The sequence below is a fragment of the Lactuca saligna genome, chromosome 8 (genome assembly GCF_052625555.1).
Source record: "Lactuca saligna cultivar CGN05327 chromosome 8, ASM5262555v1, whole genome shotgun sequence".
Classification (NCBI taxonomy): Eukaryota; Viridiplantae; Streptophyta; class Magnoliopsida; order Asterales; family Asteraceae; genus Lactuca; species Lactuca saligna.
In genome coordinates this window covers 253,195,459-253,209,533 of record NC_136424.1, presented here as the reverse complement: position 1 = coordinate 253,209,533, position 14,075 = coordinate 253,195,459, and the positions used below count along the sequence as shown (strand labels likewise).

General features: G+C 35.5%; 1 protein-coding gene across 1 annotated transcript; it reads left to right on the top strand.

Annotated features, from left to right (window-relative positions):
- Positions 1–1,646: 1,646 nt before the first annotated feature.
- Positions 1,647–5,158, top strand: LOC145010959 (cysteine-rich receptor-like protein kinase 2). Its single transcript, XM_078969553.1, has 7 exons — positions 1,647–2,450; positions 3,249–3,362; positions 3,458–3,597; positions 3,781–3,991; positions 4,068–4,302; positions 4,378–4,528; positions 4,609–5,158. Exons 1-7 carry the CDS (start codon positions 1,706–1,708, stop codon positions 4,945–4,947), a joined length of 1,935 nt encoding a protein of 644 aa, XP_078825679.1. The 5' UTR covers positions 1,647–1,705; the 3' UTR covers positions 4,948–5,158.
- Positions 5,159–14,075: the final 8,917 nt, after the last annotated feature.

The following is a 14,075-nucleotide window of genomic DNA, read 5'->3' as shown; positions in this document are numbered from 1 at the left end:
ATATATATATATATATATATATATATATATATTGATGTAAAGTCCCACAATGGAGTTTGGTCTATTGATGTAGTTGATGATCCTTGATTCCTTGTGTTTCTTGAGAAGTCATAATCGATGATGTGATTAGGAATTAGGAGAAGAAAAAATGGTGATGAATGATGATTGATTATCCTTGTGAATTGTGATCGACTAATCGTCTTTGATCGAAAAGATAGGAGACGACTCACGACAGGAGAGATTTTGATCGACGAGCGGTGAGGGACTTAGGGGAATATCAAATATGTTTTGAGCCTTAAAAACAGTAGCCCATTAGCTTTTTTTGGATTTAAACTTAAAAAGTCCATGTAAACCCTAAAATAAAATAGAAATGGCCAGGAAACTTCACCGAAACTTCAAGGAAACTTCACAGAAACGTTTCCATGATACCCGATACTTCCAGGAAACGTTTCCATGGAGTATCCGTTTCCATGGAATTTCGGAAACGGGAACGACAACCTTAGAGAAGTTTCCATGCAACATAGCAATCTGTGCACCGCGTATATGATTCCTGAAAGTCAATCTTCCTTGCAAAATCATCGTCATGCATGGTTAGCGTGATTGATTATTCTCTTACATTTTCTTCTCTTTTTGATCCAGTCTATACGTACACATCTCATATATGCAAGTGGTGATCACTTACTTAATCGTTCTATAGTGATCACTTACTACAATCTGCAATTATTCTATCTGTCTTTGGTTTTTCAGCGCAATTAATGCTACTATGATTCGAATGATGATCATCAACAACGAATTTGATTTGCTTCTGACTACTGTATCAGAACCGATGGATAAAATTCTTCAATTAATGCTTTGATACCTCTATATGAATACTTCATTTTCCAACATTTCTTCATATGTTTAAAAAAAAAAAAAAAGTTAGTGTACACAATTTTTTTGTTGTTTCTCATCGTTTATGATGGGAATCATTGCGTTTTTAATCAGATTTTGCTACTTAAATTGATGATTGTCAACTTGCAGATTGATTATCAAAACTGTTTTTAATTAGGAATCTTATAGAACCAATTTGTTCTTTGACTATAACTGATCATCAAGTTCTTCAAATCCATTCATTATATATCGGAAAATGAAGAGTTTATAAGAACACGAATTTATTGCATTTATTTCGATGCTTCATGTTCCAATATTTCTTCATTCTAATAAAAAAAACTATTGACGTGTAAAAAGTTATTCACATATGAAGTGATCGTAATCTCGAAGGAAATCCTCGTTTTTATAATTTACCAATTAATATAATTTTTATTACAATATTTAGATTTTTGTACAGCACATACCGATTTGCAATAACCTATATGTCATAATGTCAACACAAAACCACAAGCTTGAAGAAAACTAAATGAAAATCACGTATAAGATATTATTCTAATAGTATAAACATATAATATATTAAATTTTCACTTAATATAAAATCAAAAAGAATATAAACATACAATAATGTTTTTTCATCTCTACATCAGATTCCGGGTATCAAAAACTTCACGACTTTCCCACTTTCGCACCTTTTATATTAAATAAATTGTTTTATTTTTTAACATAACACGAATCTCTCATATCTGATTATTATTTTTCTTAATGAGAATGTTAAACTCCTATATGTAGAAGAGCTTCTATATTCAGTTAACCAAACCTCATTAGTCATTACAAGATGAAGAAATCGATTCTCGTTGCTTTAATGGTAATTCTATCACTACTAATTCGATCAGAAGGAAACGCAAGATCCAAAATCATCAACATGACATGCGATCAACAACTAGAAAACAACATAACCTTATTCATGCCAAACTTCGTCCGTACAATGGAGATAATCGGCACACTATTGCGAACCTCCCGTAACGGCACCGCCATCTCCGGCACCGGACCCGACGGAAACTACGGGCTCGGACAATGCTACGGCGACCTTTCACCTCAAGACTGCATCTTATGCTACGCCGAAGCCCGTACAATTCTCCCAAGTTGCTTCCCGCACAACGGCGGCAGGATTTACCTCGACGGTTGTTTTATGCGAGTTCAAAATTACAGCTTCTTTCATGAATATACAGGACCGAATGATATGGTGGTTTGTGGGAATACGACGGCGAAGAGTGGGTTGTTTGGGGCGGCGGTGAGGGAGGCGGTGGGGAATGCGGTGGTTGAGGGTTCGGGGAATTGGGATTATTTTGCGAGGGGGGAGAGTGTGGTGAATGTGAATGAGTCGGTGTTTGTGATGGCGGATTGTTGGAGGACTTTGAGTCCGGCGGAGTGTAGGAGGTGTTTGGAGAATGCTTCGGCGGCGATTTCGAAATGTCTGCCGTCGACGGAGGGGAGGGCGTTGAATTCCGGGTGTTTTATGCGGTATTCTGATACGGATTTTTTGAATCCTATACCGGTTGCAATTATCTCTAGCAATAGAGGTAAGGAAAATTATAAATTATATTATAGAATTATTCGTTATTTTTTCCATACTATTTCTTTTTCCAAATTGTTAATTAAAATAAAAACCAGTTTGTTTTGCAAAATAAATTAGGAAAGAAACGTATTTCTTTTAGTTTTTAACTTTATTTTTCGTTTTTGTACATATATTTACCAGAAGTGTTACGTCACAAAATAACCATATTTTAAGAACATTGTCCATTCATAAAAACGGACGTTGGGAAATTACTTTAAGTTATAAAATTGTTTCACATAATTACTTTCATAGTTCAAAATATGTACAAAATTGTTTCACATAATTACTTTCATAGTTCAAAATGTGAAAGAAGTTTGGAAAATTATTTTTGATGCAATTTCGCAACATGTGACGAAATGCAGCTGGCATCATCGAAAAGTAAATTCAGAAAGACCATATTAAAAAAAATTAAAAAATACTGACTATTTTGAAATATTTGTGAGAAATGGTTATAAACTAACCGAGAATATATTTGACCACACAATCTTTTCTTAATAGTCTCAATTAATAAGTTATCCGGAATTTCATGGGCTAACTTTTATTATGTTTAAGTCTTCCTTAATTTTCTCATAAATAAAGTTTCGTTAAGTTTTTTTTTTTTTTTTTTTTTTTTTTTTTTTTTTTTTTTTTTGAACGGCAAAAGCCCTTTGGTATAATTAAAATACAGTTATAATTATATACTACTTTTACATAAAATATCTTTGTGATTCAATTTTACTTTGTATGTATCATTCTGATGAATTTTTGTTTATGGTGTTTGTAGGGATGGTACTAGCTATCGTGGTTTCCATTGTTAGTTCCGTGACAGTCCTCACAGTTGCTTTGATGATAATTTTGTATATCATGAAACATAGACTTATACAAAAGAAGAGAAGAGGTATAATATAATCCATTTATTCTACACCATTGTGAACATGCAAAAAAATTAGTATAAAACTAGCGAAACAAACAAATGATTGGTTAACGTTTCAGGCTCTTATGATGCAAAGAAACTGTCAAAGATGCTTAATGACAGTAGCTTACATTTCAAATACTCCACTATTGAAAAAGCCACGGCAAATTGGAACGAATGCAATAAGCTCGGACAAGGAGGATTCGGAACTGTCTACAAGGTACTATTTTATAGTACACCTCCTCAGTCATCTAATATTAGGTGACTGGATTTTAGTCATCTGATATTAGATGACTAAATGCTAGTCCAGTCATTTGAAATCAGATGATTGTCCCACTAAGTGGGACAATCATCTGATATTTAAATAACAACTAATATGAAGTGAGAAATATCTATCTATCAGGGAGTTCTTTCAGATGGGAGAGAAATAGCTGTGAAGAGGCTCTTCTTCAACAACAAATTCAGGGCAACTGATTTCTATAACGAAGTTAACATGATTAGTAGTGTTGAACACAAAAACCTTGTGAGGTTGTTAGGATGCAGTTGTTCAGGACCCGAAAGCATTCTTGTATACGAATATCTACCCAACTTGAGTCTCGACCTCTTCATTTTCGGTAAATTTCAAAATTCATGATTCTTAGATTGTGTGGTGTATAATGTATTTATGAAGAATTTGTGAACTTTCTATAGATGCAACAAAAGGCAAGACCCTAAACTGGCAGAAAAGATTTTTAATCATTAGTGGTACAGCAGAAGGCCTAGTCTATCTTCATGAAAACACCAAGAACCGAATTATTCATAGAGATATCAAAGCTGCTAACATCTTGTTAGACTTGAGACTTCGCGCTAAAATAGCTGATTTTGGGTTGGCCAGATCTTTTCAAGATGATCAAAGTCACATCAGCACTGCAATAGCTGGAACACTGTAAGTATTTTCATTTGTGCCACGTCAGCTTTCTTTCTAAATTTCTAATTTTAAGTTTTATTTCGACTTCACTAGAGGATATATGGCTCCAGAGTATCTAGCCCATGGCCAGTTAACTGAAAAGGCTGATGTCTATAGCTTTGGTGTGCTACTTTTGGAGATAGTCACCGGTATGGAAAACAACAAAAGCAAAACCTTAGAATATACTGACAGCTTAGTGTCTATTGTAAGTATAATAATTTCATTTGGTACAAAAAAAAATATAACTTATTTTCTAATTAAAAATATTCTTTTATGTTGTATTAGGTATGGAATCATTTCCAGGAAGATACGGTTGAGGAAATATTCGACCCGAATCTAATGATGCAGCATTATGTCAACACAAATGACCTCAAAGAAATTAAAAAGGTGATACAAGTAGGACTTCTTTGCACACAAGAAGCTCCATCTTTAAGACCATCAATGTCAATCGTACTAAAAATGTTGGCAAAAGATGAAACTTTACCCCTCCCTTCTAATCCACCTTTCATAGATGAAAAAACCATGGAACTGAATGATATTTCAGATAAGTTACAGTTTTACAATTATGGGGATAATGATTGTTCCATTGCTACTGTTTCCCATAGTGATTTCTACCCGAGGTAATGGAAAAAAAAAACTTTTTTTTCCATATTTCTCTATATTTTATTTCAAAAATTAATTATTCATATTTTTTTAAATGATTTGGTATGTTACCTTTCGATTTGCGAGAGGCTACTCATAAAACACTATGTATTTTTTTGTGTAATGTAATATCAGTAGCCTATACGAGGATACATGTGAGTGATCAATACAATTATTTGGTCATTACTTTTCATGTTTTGACATTATTAAAACATTTTATAAACATTGTTCAACGATAATTACCTTACTTATATTGGTCCTATATTTTAAGTATGGAGAGCCTACATTCATAAATAACAATTTACTTTTGGATATATAAGGTTATTGTGTATTAATATTAGGGAAAATGACTAAGGAAGATAACCAACTGTTGATTTTGTTCATATTTGGTCTTTTTTGTTTTTGTTTTTTGTTTTTGTTTTTTTTTTTTTTTTGTATGCAATATACCATCGAACATGTTGTTTATGTTCACCCTAACCCTTTTAACCAGCTATCATAAGTGGTAGCCGATCAAAAGGGTTATGGTGAACACAAACAACAAGTTTGATAGTATATTGCGTAAAAAAAAGTGATCAAATGTGAACAAAATCAACAGTTGGTTACACTCTTTAGTCATTTTCCCTATTTTCCAAAAAGCAAGGTTTCATTTTATTTTACTAAAGAAAACATTTGTGTATAGTGAATCAGGCCCTGATTTTTAAATTTTACTTATTGCCCTCTTCTCCTCTTATCAAAGTTATCATTAGAAAGGGTTCACTATACTTATTAGATATCCTAAGTAAATCCATCTTTTGACCTACTAGAATATTCAAAAAAAGATAAAATATAGCTATGTTCATTGATAAAGGTTTGTATTAACCATCCTTATCATCTAAAGAAACCCTATAAATGTCCTCCCATAAATCATTAGAAAAAGTTTGGCAAGAGTTTCCTTCGGTCCGATTAAGATGATCAACATCAACTTTAGCATTTGATGTTGATGTTATACATGTTCGTAGACTTCATATCCATATGAGAACAACTAACCATCTGAACTTACTTAATGTTTTTTATTACAATTGTATGTACTTTGATTTGCACTTGTTAAACAATTTTGCCAATAATACATGAGGAACCCCGTCATTCCTCCAACATGTAATTGGACATGACATATACTATGTCATTGATTTCCAATTCAAATTTCAACTCATTTTTATTAAAAGGGAAAATGAATAAGGAGGGGTAACCAAGTGTTGATTTTATTCACGTTTGGTCACTTTCCTTTTTTTTTTGTATGCAATATAACATCGAACGTATTGTTTATGTTGACAATAACCTTGTTGACCAGTTATCACGTGTGATGGTCGATCAAAAAGATTATGGTGAACACAAACAACAAGTTCGATGGTATATTGTGCACAAAAAAAAGGAAAGTGATCAAATGTAAACAAAATCAACAGTCAGTTACTCTCCTTAGTCATTTTCCCTATTTTTTCCAAAACCAAGGTTTCATTTTATTTTACGTGTTAATATCACTCTCGCTCAACAAAATAACATCTTCTATTTTAAAAGGTCCCTAATCTTTATTTTTTGCATCATAAGGGTGTAAACTTGATTTTGGTTTTAAAAGGTCCTTATTTTTTAGTTTCTTAACTTGTTACCGGCTAGAAGCTAGTCAGACTTTCAATACATGGTCCACAGTTCTTCATCACTAGATTGCTCATCTTCTTCACACAACGACCACCACCATTGTCTCCCACCCTCTGCCTTTCTCAACTACTTTCATCCTTAGCCTCCCAACTACATTGTTCCACTTTGATTATCCCAGAAACAAACCACGTCCACCATCCCATAATCCATGAAGATGCCATCCAAAAATAAAAATCAATATCCAAAATAAATAATTCGACAAAATCAAAACCATGGCAAAATTTAAGCTACACATGTGTCTCTTTTGATTGTTCCTGCAATAAATTTACATATGACTCTTCTGATTTCCAAAATTAATCTTTTACTCTTCCAAACGTATTTTTTGAACCTGCAAGAAATCATCATATTCAAAAACAACACATTTGTAGTGACTCTTCGTTGCTACAAACAACTTTTGATGCAAAATCCTAACAATAAACCTCGATTTCGCAGTGTTTAATCTAGGAACAAGAAGGCGAAGAGAGACGAAATACCCGACCACTAATATCCTCACTGTGCTTACGATGCAAAACCCAGTAACGAAAAGAACAAAAAATAAAACCTAAAAAATTAAGAACACCACAAAAAAAACTAGAAAAAGATAACCAAAATGAACACCAAAAAAACCCAGAAAAAAGAAAGAGCGAAAGAACAGTGAGATCCATACCGAAATCAAACGAAACCATAACTAAAGCGAAATCTAGTTAATCAAAATCAATAACACCAAACTATTGTGAATTGATGGCTAGCTCCGTTCAGGGCATCATCGCTAGTAATCTCCCAAATCCAAACTTTTATCCAACTGGAAGATCTTGATGATAAGAAGAGAACCAATGGACGAAAATGGAAGGAAAAAGGAAGGGGCTTGTCGAATCATAATGACATTTCTGTGGTAAGAAAAAACGGCACAAAGCCGTGGTCTTTGAGGCGGTAAACAAACAGTGAACAAAGGAGCAACCGTCAGAGAGTTGGTAGGATGACGGGAAGAGGCGAGGGTTTTGGATTTGAAGGACCCTTTTCTTTCATTTGATCTTCTTGCTGGCGTTGCAATTCGGAAGTGATACACTTGATGTTAACAGCCAAACGGAATCCAATATTACATGAGGAGGCTACATGTCAGCAGTTTATATCCTATTTTGCATACCTAACCGGTTATAATGGGTTAGTTACCTAAATTATCCGGTAAAACACAAATTCCTACCCCTCGGATGCAAAAAAAGAAGATGAGGGACCTTTTAAAACAAATTTGATAAGTTGGTTGGGCTATAGTGACAATAACCTTTTATTTTACTAAAGAAAACATTTGTGTATAGTGAATCAGACCCCGATTTTTACATTTTACTTATTGTCCTCTTCTCCACGTATCAAAGTTGTCATTAGAAAGGTTCCACTGATACTCATTAGATATCTAAAGTAAATTCATCTCTTGACCTACTAGTATATTAAAAAAAGATAAAATATGGTTTTGTTCATTGATAAAGGTTTGTATTAGCCATCCTCGTCATCTCAAGAAACCCTATACTTATCCTCCTCAAAATCATTAGAAAAAGTTTGACAAGGGTTTCCATCAGTCCGATTAGGTTGATCAACATCAACTTTAGCATTTGATGTTGATATTATACATGTTCGTGGATTTCACATCCATACGAGAAGAAATAACCATCAAAACTTAATATTTTTATTACGATTGTTTGTACTTAGATTTGCGGTTGTTGAAATTTTTTACCAATAATAGTTGACCCCCCCTCCAAACATGTAATTGGACTTGTATACTATCTCATTGATTTCCAATTCATATTTCAACTCATTTGTAATAAAAGGGAAAATGACCAAGGAGGGTAACCAAATATTGAATTTATTCACATTTAGTCACTTACCTTTTTTTATACGCAATATATTATCGGACTTGTTGGTTATGTTCACCACAACCCACTTGACCGACTATCATATGTGATAGCCTATCAAAAGGGTTATGGTCAACACAAACAACAAGTTCGATGGTATATTACGCACAAAAAAAGGAAAGTGATGAAATGTGAAGAAAATCAACAATTGGTTACCCTCCTTAGTCATTTTCCCTATTTTCCCAGAAGCAATGTTAAATTTTATTTTACTAAATAAAACATTTGTGTATAGTGAATCAAACCCCGAATTCTACATTTTACTCGTTGCCCTCTTCTCCTCGTATCAAAGTTGTCATTAGAAAGGGTTCACTGATACTCATTAGATATCTCAAGTGAATTCATCTCTTGACCTACTAGTTTATTTAAAAAAGATAAATATATTTTTGTTTATTGATAAAGGTTTGTATTAACCATCCTCATCATCTACAGAAACCCTATACATGTCCTCCCAGAAATCATTAGAAAAAGTTTGGCAAGAGTTTCCATTAGTCCAATTAAGTTGATCAGCGTCAACTTTAGCATGTGATGTTGATGTTATACATGTTCATGGATTTCACATTCATACGAGAAGAACTAAACATAAAAACTTAATTAATGTTTTTATTACAATTTTTGGTACTTCGATTTGCACTTGTTGAAAGATTTTTCCAATAACAGTTGACGAACCCCTTTATTCCTCCAATATATAATTGGACTTGACATATACTATCTCATTGATTTCCAATTCATATTTCAACTCATTTTTAATAAAATGGAAAATGGCCAAGGGGGGTAACCAACTGTTGATTTTATTCATATTTGGCACTTACCTTTTTTTGTACGCAATATATCATCGAACTTGTTAGTTATGTTCACCATAACCCATTTGAATGACTATCACATGTGATAGCCTATAAAAGGGTTATGGTGAACAAAAACAAGAAGTCTGATGGTATATTACATAAAATAAAAACAAGGAAAGGTACCAAATGTGAACAAAATCAACACTTGGTTACCCTCCTGAGTCATTTTCCCTTAATATTAATAATCACTAGTATTTACTTTTTTTTCTTTTGTAACTGACGAGATATATTAAGAAACATCGTGTGCCTAGCAAGTCGCTAGACACTAGCAAAAATAGGAGAGTATAAAAAAAGTATACAGAGTTAAAAGGAGAAAGACACTAACCAACCTAATGGATATGAACATTTTTACCCGTAAATTTCCGCCAATCATCCAAACTAGAAATAACACCATCAACAATTTTTGAAATATAAAAGCATCTCATGTTGAAGATAAGATCGTTTCTCGCCTTCTAGATACTCCAAATCACTCCATAACAAATAGCTAGTAGTTGTGTAACATCCCAATATTTGGCAGGTATTCCCGAACCTTTTTCTACCATTACCTTGTCATTTAGAGTCCTTGGAGTTGGAAGTGAAGAGCCAAGATAAGTTTAAGGGCCAAGTTTGCAAACTTGGGCCAAGAGGGAGTACGCTACGCGTACATAAGAGTACGTTAAACGTACTAAGGTCCACCTTAGTACACTTGTGTACGATGGGCATACTAATGTCAGGGTGAAACCCTAATATTTAGGGTTTGGAGCCTATATAAGAAACATTATGAACACCAAAACCTCCCTTACCTTAGCCTCTACAGATTACACTCGTCTTCCCCAAACCCTAGCCTTTCCTTTGTGTGTTAAGCTTATTTGGTGTGTTCTTGAGTGCTTTAAGAGGACGGTATTGCATCAGAGAGTTGGAGAAGAAGATCAAGATTGTAGATCTAAAGTTAGCATATGCTCAAGAAGCTCCAAAAGGTATAAAGTTCCAAACTTTATGCATATATGCATAGATCTCACCATTTTACTTTAATAGAAGCATTTCATGTCCCAAAAGCCATAAAGTGGTGCATGATGTGATTTGGATGAAAATGGTTGTCCTTCTAGACTCTTGAAGGGACCTTGAGTGATAAAAATGAGGTCCCATTAGATGTAGGTGTCCCATGCATGGAAAAATAAGGTATTAATGGATTAAGACCAAGCATTAAGAACTTTATGGACGCCCAAAGTGATAAAGTTCATGACATTATGGGTCCTAGGCATGTTAGGTCTCTGGATCTGAAGTTTGGGCTTAAGTGCTTAAGTCATTAAGCACTTAATAAGGTTTTGGAAAACTGTAGGGTACGCCCAACATACATCCCATACGCCTAGCATACTGGGTCAACCACCCTAATGGTGGTTAATGATTGGATGAGTACGCCCCGTGTACGTCCTCTGTTGGGCCTTTGTAAAATGGGCTTTGGATTTTGGGTTGTTTATGGACTAAATGGAATTGGGTCTTTGCTGGACTTTGTAAAAAAATAAGATATTTAGTCAAGAAGGTTATTTTGGGTATTAACTTGGTATTTATTGTGTAATAGTTTGAGATCCCCAGTGAGACAACAGTTAGAGATTTACAGTATTTCAGCACTACTTCCGAGACTATACTCAAGGGTCTAAGGCACCAAGGTCGGCCGTTTGGATTGTTATTTGGATATGATATGTTGTAATGATCTATTAGATCGGTATCCTGGTAGATAGGATGGTATTATGTGGTATGTGGTATGATCTGTTAGATCGGTATACTGGTAGATAAGATGGTATTATGTGTTATGATGTATGATCTGTTTGATCAGTTCGTTGTCTATAGATTGTTATGTGATTATCTGTTATATGTGCACATGTTGTTTGGCGGTTGAGGCCTGCTTTGTGAGAAAGTGTAACGACATAATTTTTCAAACCAAAATTTTCAATTTTAAAATTCATAAAACATATGTCTTATCATTAATTCTAAAAAACAAACAACAAGTTTTCAAAACAATTATTCAAATACAGGATCCTCTAACATGTTCCATCTCGACCGCGTGTGTGTGTACAATCATAGCGGCGCCTTCCCACTATCTCCCGAGGTACCTAAAACACATAACACATAATACGGTAAGCACAAATGCTTAGTGAGTTCCCCAAAATACCCCATACAACAAATTCTCCACTCGAGGCTATACTCTGTAGGACCCTCCATCTATACGGTAATCATGTAAAGGTTCAATCTTTATGTCCATGCATCACTCATCTAGCTCTATTTGACAAAATAGCCCTTATAATGGTGTCTTAGGCTCAGTATTCTTATGAGACCGCATAAATCTGGGTTCTTGGGGCTCTCTGGACCTCTCAAGGTTCAAATCTGATGTGTAGCCCTCAAAGGGACTTCACATATTTCATAAATCAATTTAAAAGAGGGTAAAGAAATCCTAACTTCAAGAGATCTACTAATCATACGAAAACAAGTATACATTCATACCTCCACGGTAGCCTTGAATGAAATAGAGAAAGATCTGAGCCCCTTTAGACATCTAAGCTTGAACCCTGTCCTTCTTCCTTGCAAGAATGCACCAAAATGAAGAAATTAGCTCTCTCTCTCTCTCTCTCTCTCTCTCTCTCTCTCTCTCTCTTTTTAAGCTCTCTGGATCGATTAAGGTCACTCAAGGGAAAGTGTGGCCGCAAATGGAGACCATAAGAGACTTTAAATAGGCCACAAACCCGAGCAATTAGGGTTTCCCTCGGCAGCGCTGACTCGGCGAGTCAGATATCCGACTCATCGAGTCCATTCATTAAACACGTCACCAAGTCACGAACCCACTCAACGAGTTGAGGCACAAACTAGTTGAGTCCAACAAAAATCCTTAAAATAAATGTTTAAATTAATATACATGAAAAAGTGGATGTTATAGAAAGCCAATAGACCTGGGCATTCCAACCTGTTGGTTGTGGGCCGTGAGTATTCCATCCCGAGGATGATTGGACTCATAGTATGTGGGAATTCCAGCCTGTTGGTTGTGGGCCTGGGGTATTCCATCCCAAGGATGATTGGACCCATAGTATGTTGGCATTACAACCAGTTGGTTGAGGGCCTGGGGTATTCCAACCCGACGGTTGATTGCACCCGTAGTATGTTGTTTATGATTATATGTGTATTGTTGTGGGTATGGGTATTTTGGGGGAACTCACTAAGCTTTTGGGCTTACAGTTTCAGTTTATTGTTTCAGGTACATCAGGGGATCGCGGCAAGGAGAATGCGTGATCGTATAGCTCCTCATGTTTTATTTATGTTTCTAGGAAAACTCTGATATTAGACTATTTTGAAAACAAATTTTTAATAATCGTCGGTTTTAAATGTTTTGAAAAGTTTTAAACTGGCTTGAATTTTATGGGTGTTACAAGTTAGTATCAGAGCCTTGGTTTGAGTGAATTGGAGGAACATTCGTGTGAATCCAGTCTCAAATCGAGGAAAGGTTTTCAAATGGTTTTCAAGATAAGTAAAAGAGGATGCAGGGTGTACGATCAGCCGAAGCCAGTAAGTAGACCCCAAAATACCGTACAGTTATTTGATTATGTGATATGTTAGAACAACATGCTAGTACTAGGCTAGGGATCTTCAGGAATTTCATGATAGAATTTCCTGATTACATGATGCATGTTAGCCTAGGGTTTCCTTTATATGAGATTGACATCATTACTATAGTTGCTTAGTGTATGCAGCACGACTGTACATAATTAAGATCTTATAGCCTGAGAATTTTTGATTTTGCCTTATCTTATGTTCTTATTGATTAGGGGCTTAGGGTAGGATCAGATATTCGAAAGTCTATAGGGTCCAGCGTTATATATGACTAGCATACACTAGTTGTAACATCCCAAATTTCAAGTACAAAAAATTTCTTTTAAAAACATTACTAATTCATAGTGTTACGTCATACAAACATACAAAAAGGGTTTATTCACAAATTATAGTTTCATTTCCAAAACACTTGTTTAATTATCATAGTAAACATCCCAAGCTAACTTGCCATGGTGTGTGCATTGCAACCCTCCCGAGCTCCTCTTCTGAAAACTGAATACCAGAAACTAAAACTAAAAATCGTAAGCATGAAGCTTAGTGAGTTCCCCAACCTACCACATACCCTGCATAATCACATACTGCAAATACTGGGCCAAGCCCGCTACTTCGGGCCTCACCCACTACCTCGGGCATCGCCCGCTACACCGGCCCCACCGCTCTAGGCCCCACCTGGCTTCGAGCCCCGCTAGGATATAGATATGTTTCTCTTAGGCCTTGCCTGTCTCTGGTCCCCGCCTGCTAACATATACTAACACATAAACATACCATAACACATAACTAAACATATACTACTGAATCCTGTTCTAAGGCCCCGCCTATTCTGGGCCTCGCCCTTATCCTAAACTGATGAGTCATGGAACCCCGTCCACACTCCTCCTGATAGTGAGATTCGGGCCCAACCCACACTTACTCCCTTATCCTGCTACTTATGAGTCATGGAACCCCGTCCACACTCCTCTTGATAGTGAGATACGGGCCCAGCCCACACTGACTCCTTTCCTAACTTGGGCCTCGCCTCTGCTCTACTACTAATGAGATATGGAACACCATCCATACTCTGCTATTGGTGAGATACGGGACCTCGCCCACACTCACCTCCCTACTAGGCACATACATGTAT

Coding starts and splice junctions, on each gene's coding strand:
- LOC145010959 (XM_078969553.1), top strand. CDS start 1,706: ATGAAGAAATCGATTCTCGTTGCTTTAATGGTAATTCTATCACTACTA. Junction 3,363..3,457: donor TATACAAAAGAAGAGAAGAG/GTATAATATAAT, acceptor TTAACGTTTCAG/GCTCTTATGATGCAAAGAAA. Junction 3,992..4,067: donor TCTCGACCTCTTCATTTTCG/GTAAATTTCAAA, acceptor AACTTTCTATAG/ATGCAACAAAAGGCAAGACC.